We start from the raw sequence: 9,504 nt of genomic DNA, 5'->3' as shown, positions 1-9,504 counted from the left end.
GGTATGGTGCCCAACTAGATCAAGTCCACTATCATGACTGTTAACTGCTCACTCAATGATCATGTATATGCACTACAACAATTCCCGTACAGGCACCTAACTCTTGAGGATGGCATCAAATACTTGGGCTACAAACTCAAACCTAACAATTATCGCATTGTGGATTGGACATGGTTGATTGCAAAAATAGAGGCCATAATCAATATTTGGCAACAACGGTGGCTATCAAGAGCTGGTAAACTAGTTCTTATTGAATCAGTGCTAGAAGCCATTCCAGTACACTGGATGGCCCTAACTTGGATTCCAAAGGCCATCGGCAGCAAAATCCAACAAATATATGTTGCAGATTCTTATGGTCCACAAGGATAATTTTAGGGGCGAATGTTCGCCCTTTGGTGAAATTAAAGGGTTTTAAATTTTTAGTGGGCGAATATTTTGTATCATAGTACATTATTACAAATCACCTCAAATAGCCCACCTTATTTTAAGGGAGAGGGTAAAAAAGGTAAATTTAGCCCTTGAAATTAGGACTTACAACCTTCCATTCGCCCATTTTCAAGAATAGGTTTTATTTAAGTGAATCCATTCGCCCATTTTCAAGAATAGGTTTTATTTAAGTGAATCCTATGGGCCAAATACCATATTTATAAAAGAGGTATGGTAAATTAATAAAAATATAAATAAATGAGAGGTATGGTAAATAAATAAAACATTTTTTATATTTACTCCATAAGTCACCTTATATACATGTAAGGGTGTAAACAAATAAAAATATAAGTAAAGTGGAGGTATGGTAAATAAATAAAACGTCTTTTTATACTTACTCAAAAGGTATGGTAAATAAATAAAAATATAAATAAACTAGACGTATCGTAAATAAATAAAACCTCTTTTTATATTTAGTCCATAACCCTCGTTCTATTTATGAAGGCTCAAGAAAGAGGTTGTATTTAAGTGAATACTATGGGCCAAATACCATATTTGTAAAAGAGGTATGGTAAATTAATAAAAATATAAATAAACGAGAGGTATGGTAAACAAATAAAACATTTTTTTATATTTACTCCATAAGTCACCTTATATTTACGAACACTCAAAAAAATGGGTTATATTTAGGTGAAACCTATGGCCAAAATACTATGGGACAAATACCATGGACTAGATTGTTATTAATACCATGCAAAAAACCATTATTAACCCTAATATTAGAATTAATAAAAATAAAAATGGCACATGGTATTGACCCATGGTATTCACCAAAATGGCACATGGTATTGACCCATGGTATTCACCTGGAATGTAGCCTATTTAAATGGGGGAATTAAACCAGCATGTAGCCTATGCTAAGATTCACTAGGACTTTACAAAGTTTTATTATTTAGTGAAAGACTCGCCAAGATCTTACAAGATTTTATAATTGAGTAAAATATTCGCCATGCCTGGTGAGAGATTCGCCAAAAAATTATATATACATATTATATTATTGATAAAATCGCCTTCCATTTTTCCTATATACCATGGAGATTCGCCGATTTATTATATTTATAAATTTAGGGGGGGTTCTTAAAATTTTCCTGCTTATGGATAGGAAGCCATGAAGGCAGGACTTTTGCCTGGGTCAAATGGGACCAGATAGCCAAACCCAAGAAATGGGGTGGATGGGGTATGAAGGACCTCAATTGTTTTGCAAAGGCCCTCGCAGAAAAAATGGGTTGGCAACTTCTCACCACCACTAGTCTTTGGAAAGAAGTGGTATACCATAAATACATATATCCCCAATCGATACTAGACTGGATTCATAGCCCGATCAGGAACAGAACCAGCATCTCCACAATTTGGCGAGCAATCACCCAATCCATATCAGTCATAAAACAAGGATTGGCTTGATGTGTAGGCACAAGTGAAAAGGTCTATATTGGAAAAGATGCATGGTCGGGATGTGGGAATGCACACCTTCTCCCACATGAACTCAAGCAGTATCTCAATTCTGTAGGCATAAAATATCTATCTCAGATTGCAGATGATGAACACACATCGTTTCTCTCTCAAGCATGGAAATCAGCTTCGGACCTCATGATCCCCAATCAATGGAGACAGGACTGGGACAGATATATTAGCGCACTTGTTGAATCCCATGTCAGAATAACAAATCGGGAGGATGAATTGATATGGGCCATATCCTCCCATGGTAGATACACTCCAAAAGAGGGATACATTTTTATATATTCGGATCGAGAACCTGAGATAACTGACTGGTGGTGGCATCCTCTCTGGAAATTAAAAGCTCCCCCAAAAACAAAAATTCTCATGTGGTGCCTGATAAACAACAAGGCTCCTACCGATGACAATCTTCAAAGCAGATCCATTCACGGCCCCTCGCGTTGTTGTCTTTGTAAGGAAAATGCAGAATCAATTGACCATCTTTTTTTATTTTTTCCTATGGCCCAGTACGTATGGCATCACCTATATCAGTCTCTTGGAATCAATCTTAGATGGCAAGGGGAAAATATATTGTCCACCTGGCACTCATGGTGGCACAACGCAAATGAACACAAACTGCACAACCTTCCTCTATTAGTCTGCTGGGGCATTTGGATAGCAAGAAACAAACAAATATTTCAGGACACTTCAAACGATTGGAACTCCACATGTTCTAACATTGAGGCTTTGTATCAATTAATACCATATGAGGAACAATCGCATCGGATCTGCCACATATCCCCTGAAGCCATTGACAAATCCTTTCCCTGGGCATATTTTGATGGATCTGCCCAAGAAACTAGTTGCAGAGGTGGTGCCATCTTATATATATCTGAGAACCATTTTTACAAACTAAAGATGGGATTTGGTCAGGGCACTAACAATTATGCAGAACTAAACAACCTTAGACTTCTCCTCATCTTCGCACTTGAGAAGCATTACAATCAGATACAGATATTTGGAGACTCCAAAATTGTCATCAATTGGTTTAAATCTCTATCTCATTGTCACATGCACACACTCAAAGGACTACTGGACGAAATTACAACATTAAAATCTCATTTTGATTTTATTGTTTGTAACCATATTTATAAGGAAAGGAACCAAATTTCTTACAATCTTTCCAAGGAAGCCGCACAGCAGCCCATCGTTCAATGGATAATACAGGAACAATAGGGACAGGAAAGCTACTAATACTACCACATGCCAGTCATAGAGTATCCAGCAGCTGCGGATACAACAAATCCGACATCATGATCCTCGACAGTTTTTTGATCGACACTTTCTGCTATATATTTTTACTTTAATAAGCTATATACTCCTTAATACTGCTACAGTTTTTTGTAAATAGACATGATACTATGAACTGACACTTAGTGGATAGATGGAAAGGTCCATATCTTTTTAAGCATAATACTTTATGCAACTGATACAACATGTAATCTTCAATATTAATATAATAGAAATTACGATTTTTTCTCTGGGGAAAAAAACATAATTTATAATTATTATTTAAGTTGTTTAGTAATAATATTTTTAAATACTTTCATTGACTATGCTTTGGTTATTGTTTAAATATGAATCCAAATGAATAAAACTTTAACAATAAAGTAAATAAAAAAACATTTTTTTGACTAATTTTATTAACATGCGCAACTCTCCTCCATCCTTTTTATTTCATGCTTCTCATGATGCTAATAAAAATTGATTCATTGAAACTTGCTATCATAATTTTCAAAGAGCACGTATGACATGTTAATCCATTCAAGCATGTATGACATGTTAATCCTTTCTTGCAATAAAGTATTTATGCGTTAAAACATATACTTTATCCCACAAACAAGAGGACATTATGGAGTCCTATACAACAATTTGGTTTGGTGTCATGACTTCTCAATGACCTATCTTATATTCCAATTTGGTTTGGTGTCCTGTCTTGACATGTCAACGAGATTATTATCAACCCAAATATCATAATTATATGAAACAAATTAATCTTATATTCCAATTTGGTTTGTTATCATGACTTGTCAATGATCTCATTATCAACTTAGAGATTTTAGTTATATGAAACAAATTTATCATCTCACAAAAGGATCTTATAAAGTCTTACATAATGCATCAATTTGGTTTAGTGTTTTGATTGCCAATAACCTTATTATCAACACAAATATCATAATTATGTGGTTGGCATCTGACTTACCAACACAATATCAACATGCTCAACTATAATATGCGTGCACTAAATAACATCTTGGGCACGATGTTGCAAAATGAAAGAAAATAGTAAAGGAACCAGCACATATTTTTTCTTTGACACTTCTTACCATTTCATAACAGAAAGAAACCATTCCCAATTCAAAAGTAAATCCATTTAAATTCATCACATTAAAGTCCATCTATTTGGCGTTGGTGTTTTTATCCCTCTCATTTTCATCTCATTGCTTCGTAAATCCATATCCTCTGATGTCCCAAACCATTGTTTCCCCCACTTACATAGAAGTTATGCAGAGTTAGAATCTTTAATATTAAATTAGGATCCAATCATCCTAACTAAAGTCAATAACACATTTGTGGTTGGGTTTTTTGACCCCTCTTGTTACTTCACATATCTAAATACTTTGGAGTCACAAATGGCAATCCCCTGTTTTTCATCATTTTAACAAATTGAAATTATGAATTGTCTTAAATATAATTGATCTACATTGAATGTTTGTCGAAGTGGTTTCATTCATGCCACATCGGATGAGTTAGTTGATGGAAGTGTCAATTGAGCTACTGTCTTTAAACTACATTAAAATTTTAATTTATATAAAATAGTTTTACAATTTTAAATAAAATGATTTCATTAATTTAAGAAATAAAATAAAAAATTTAAAGAGAACTATAAATGAAAGTTGGTTTATAGTGTAATGGTTAACTATTTGAAGTTTTTGATATTATTTGGGGGTATATTTTTATCGATTTTGTAAAAAAATGATAGAGATTTCTTAAGATTGTAAATTTAAATTGTGTAATTTATAAAATCAAATAAATTTTTCAAGACACTTATAATTATAAATTTGAATTGTGTAATTTGCAAAATCAAATCAAAAGTTTTTGGGAAAGCTAAATTCAATTATATATTTAAAACACATTTTAAATAAAATAAATACATTTTTTTTCAAAAATCACCAAAATATATATTGTATTATTCAACAAAAACACATCTTAAATAATAAAAAATTACAATCCTCTAAAAAAATTATATCCCAAATTTCCAAAAAAAAAATATTGTGTTCCTATTATATATAGATATTTAAAAATTAAATTAAAAAAAAAATAAAGGAAAAAAAGAGGAAAGACTCACAATGTTTTTTTGTTCAACTGGGCCATTGCTAAATACGCGGGATTCCAGAGAAATACGACACACTTTAGTTAAGCATTATACAACTAATAGGTTTGGATGCTTCACCCTATTCCGGTGATGGCGATGACTAATTTATCGCTCTCAGTTATCTGAGATTAAGGTTAGAGTTTGTTCTATACTCTACAAATTAGATTATGCGACAATGCTACAATTTTATACCTTGTCGTAGCCTCCTAAGCCAATTTTGTTATCCCTAGAGAAATTATTGGTGGCCATTTTCAGTGTTTGAAATGAGAAAACTTTGGCATTTTTTAGTTTGGGAGCATCTTTGCTATGTCGACTGATTGTTGCACCCCAAGAAGATGATGAAAAGCTAGCATAAATTAGTTTCCTCATTCCAATGCCAAATTATACATGTAAAGGTAAAAGCAGGTTCTCTAAGAATAGGTTTTCATACCGAATGGGTTTGATAATTCAATGGCCTTTTCTACTTTCCTTCTTTGCCATAAGGCGTAAATCCCTACGACGATGATGGCACAGATCAACACTGCTGCACCAACTGGTATTCCAATTATTGCCCATGTATTTAGAGACCTCGACCCTTCTGAAATCAAACAACCAGCAAAATAGTTCATGCATATGTACACTAAACTTTAAAAGATGCCACATTTGTCGAAAAAAAAGACTTAGTAAAGTTAAAGTGTTTCACGTGCTAAAAATATGTAACATGATGGTATGAAATAATAGCTTCCAAATTCCTCTGGCGGTCTGTATCTTTGATTGCTTAAAGAAAAACCAAGATTTATGATTTCTGATTGCTCAAAAGACTTCCTCCGAGGTGGTGGAAAAATCTGGACTGCTATATTCAGATACATGTTGGAATCAAACCACATGCAACAGAGATATACTGACCCCTTTGTCAAGTTTAATTGCGTCCATAGAGATTTCTCTAGCTTTTGAAATCTGTTAATATTCGTCAAAATTGAAAAGGAGGGAGATCTTAAGACCATCGTGCCCAAATACGGTATTGCACACTAACAACTCTGAGGATCAACTTTCTCTGAATTTTTAGTGCATGTGTTATCGTTTCCATAATGCATCATATCAATTTGATAGGAAGTATCATGAGCACCTTCAGGGATCAACCCCGGGCAAGCGTGGCAAGCGTTACACAGGGCTCTAACGGATTTCCAAGTGCAGGTATCGACCCTGGCAAGCATGATAAGCATAACACAAGACAAGGATAAAATATCTAAAACCGTAATTAGGCCGATAGGTTTTTCTATTCATCAACAATCGTCAACACTTTTACCCTGCTCCGTTGGATCAAGTGAGACACTTTCAACCGTTGATTTGAAGTGTCATCTAGCAAGCATGCACTGCACTTTGACTGCTTTTTCCAAATATAGGTTGAGTTCCCTTCTTTTCTGTTGTGCATTGAACCTGGCCCTGTTATGCTTTAATTCTGCTTCCATTGAACCTGGCCCTGTTATGCTTTAATTCTGCGTGCACTGAGGACGATCCTCCGAAAATGCCGATAATTCCCACCTAAGACCATAACAACCGCAAGCTGCAAATCAAAGGGCCTGCGATAAAATATTCGAAACTATTAAATTCTTAGATTGCCTTCCTTCCTCTACTCTGCTTCTGTTCGAGACATTCCTCACCAGAACCATGGCGGAGCCGAAGCAGCTAGCTGATTGTAACGGTGTCAAGGTAAAGGCAGTCCCCTCACATGCGTTTGGGTTCTCTTATTTTAAGCTCAAGTTCAGTGTGAGATTACTGACCAGCCAATTTGTTAACACTTACTCTGCTAAATGAGAGTGAAGTTTTCTTTAAATTTGTTCATTCTTTACTTTGCCTTGTATTTCAAGATTGTGCCCCAAATTTGACGTGAAATTTATTGTTTATCAAGGATGAATGTTTACAGACAGCCTGCACAGGCTCCAACAAGTGGAATTTCAGTCCAAGTGATGCCGTCATGGGATGTAACCATAACATGTTAGGAATTCGAGGTGTTCTGGACTATGTGATGTCGCATTTGAATCCTGACGGTCATTTTGGTTTAAATTCTGCTTCTATGTTTTGAGCGATCGGAGTCATTTCCCCTGTTTATTGCTGCATTTTGAGTTTTGCAAGGCATTCTGGTTTCCTCTAAAAATAAGGTTTCATTAAATTTACGCTTTCTGGTAGTGATTTTTGAGATGTTGGGGGTAAGGGTTTGGTAGATTAAGACATGCAGACAAATGTGCTTTGTTTGATCTTTTCTGATCTATTCGCAATTTTTTCAAAGGTTTTCAAACACATTGAGCTTCCTTTCGTTGTGTAGAAATATTATCCTTCAGATCTCTATATTGTCTTCTAGGTTTTAAGTTAGTTTTTAGAAAAGGCGTATATATTTTGATTATAATTCGCCCATAGGCGTATATATTTCAACCTGGGGATGGATCAAGGCTTGGGGAATTATATATATATTTTTTAATCAACGAACCAGATTGAATGTCCTGGGAATATCCTACGAATATTCTTGGAAATATCTTACGAATATCCTTCGTCTGAGTGTGCAATGGACGGATGCGATTTCACATAGGGTAGTCGAAAGGGTTACTCTTTTGCGTTAGAACCTGTAGAAATTAATTTTTAATTGATTAAAACCCTGAGTTGAAGCATTTCCATTCTCCCCCTAATCGTTCTGATTATGTTTCAATAGCAAGTCCCAAGTTACAATGAATTTACCTGACTGTCTGTTCCAATTCATTCATTCATCCGTCGTTTGAGGAATGAGTGCAAATACGAAACCATTATTCTCATTGTTTTGTGGTAATAGCAGTAGTGGCGGGAAGACCTCTCTGGGTTAACCTTTTGGCTCAACTTACCCTCCAATAGCTCATGCTACAAAAGAAAACCCTTTAGTGATAAATCTGGAATCACAACTAAAATTTCCGATTACTATCATCGGGTTGATGTTCAAACTGTGGAAATTTCATTATGGTAAGTGGTTTACTACATGTGTTTTGTTTCAGCTTGCGTTTTTAGTCTCAAAGACTAGGGTTTAATGTTTTTTTTTTGTTCATGGCATCTCCTTTTGTTCTAAGAACGACCTTCAACAAAAGTGTTGTCTGCGCCCTGAGGAGGATCATCGCTTGGGTTTCTCCTCGGAGAGAAAAATTTAGAAGAGTAGTGTTTTATATCTATATACATGTGTTTGGGGTAATAAAGAACTTATAATCTACGTTTATGTAGTTAGAAGAACTAGGGTTTCTAAATTGTAATACGAATCGTTGATGGAATTAAACTTTGACAAATTGTTTGCCGTGGTTGATATGAACGGATGTAAGATAAAGCCGATAATCTCCTCACTCGCTGTTGTCTCAGGTTGGATATCAATTCTTCTCATTTATCACACTCATCTTACCCTGGAATAAAATGTACGACTTAAACAATGGTCCTTGGAGGACAACTTTTTAGTTTGAGATTATATTTGACACAATTTTTTAATCTCGTGGCAATTATAATTATCAAAAATTATAATTGCCATGACATTGCCTTTGTTTCTTTCATTTTAATAAATGTTTACATGCTTATCATGACAATTAATGATTTCTATGTGAAAATGCTAGAGTATGATGTACAATGCATGAGTATCCATTCTACAATCAGTATACATTATTTTTTTTTGAATTAAGAGTGTCTAAAAAAAAAGGTGGAAAAGAGATCGCTTGTTTCCTTTAAATCACACTCTCTTTAAATAAAATAGAGCTATAATTCATTGGGGATAGGCATAACTGTTTAAAATGCCGAGGATAATGTATATATTCTACAATCATATACATAAATTTCTTTTGAATTAAGAGTGTCTTAAAAATTATACAATGTTCATTGGTTGTTTCGTTTCAATTGCCCCGCATTTAAAAATAAACTTGCAATTCAATGCGATTGGAATGAGTCCACTCAGACACTTGTAACTCTACGCCAAGTGAGGTATGACAAGCCACATATGGTATAAGCGGAGAGTATGACAAGCCACATATGGTATAAGCGGAAGAGGGCATACATTAAGCCATTCTATTACATTGGGGTTAATTTCTCTGCATTCGAATGTCTGAACCATCACCCTTTGGTTGCGTGTGAAGGAATAGTACATCTTGAGAATCCATCACCTTGTCTACGTTACG

General features: G+C 34.7%; 1 protein-coding gene across 1 annotated transcript; it reads left to right on the top strand.

Annotated features, from left to right (window-relative positions):
- Positions 1-6,849: 6,849 nt before the first annotated feature.
- On the top strand, positions 6,850-7,526 carry LOC149216960 (uncharacterized). The gene is made up of 2 exons (XM_089391295.1): positions 6,850-7,045; positions 7,245-7,526. Exons 1-2 carry the CDS (start codon positions 7,004-7,006, stop codon positions 7,416-7,418), a joined length of 216 nt encoding a protein of 71 aa, XP_089247421.1. The 5' UTR covers positions 6,850-7,003; the 3' UTR covers positions 7,419-7,526.
- The last annotated feature ends 1,978 nt before the right edge of the window (positions 7,527-9,504 follow it).

Source organism: Pinus tabuliformis, chromosome 1_1 (assembly GCF_031772625.1).
Source record: "Pinus tabuliformis cultivar Carrire ecotype Pingquan chromosome 1_1, CPIR1, whole genome shotgun sequence".
NCBI classification, from domain to species: domain Eukaryota; kingdom Viridiplantae; phylum Streptophyta; class Pinopsida; order Pinales; family Pinaceae; genus Pinus; species Pinus tabuliformis.
This window is presented reverse-complemented; position numbering and strand designations above follow the sequence as displayed.

What these genes read in the sequence shown, in the direction of transcription:
- LOC149216960 (XM_089391295.1), top strand. Translation starts at nt 7,004, where the DNA reads ATGGCGGAGCCGAAGCAGCTAGCTGATTGTAACGGTGTCAAG. An exon ending in CTGATTGTAACGGTGTCAAG is followed by an intron (nt 7,046 to 7,244) that starts GTAAAGGCAGTC and finishes TTGTTTATCAAG; the next exon opens with GATGAATGTTTACAGACAGC.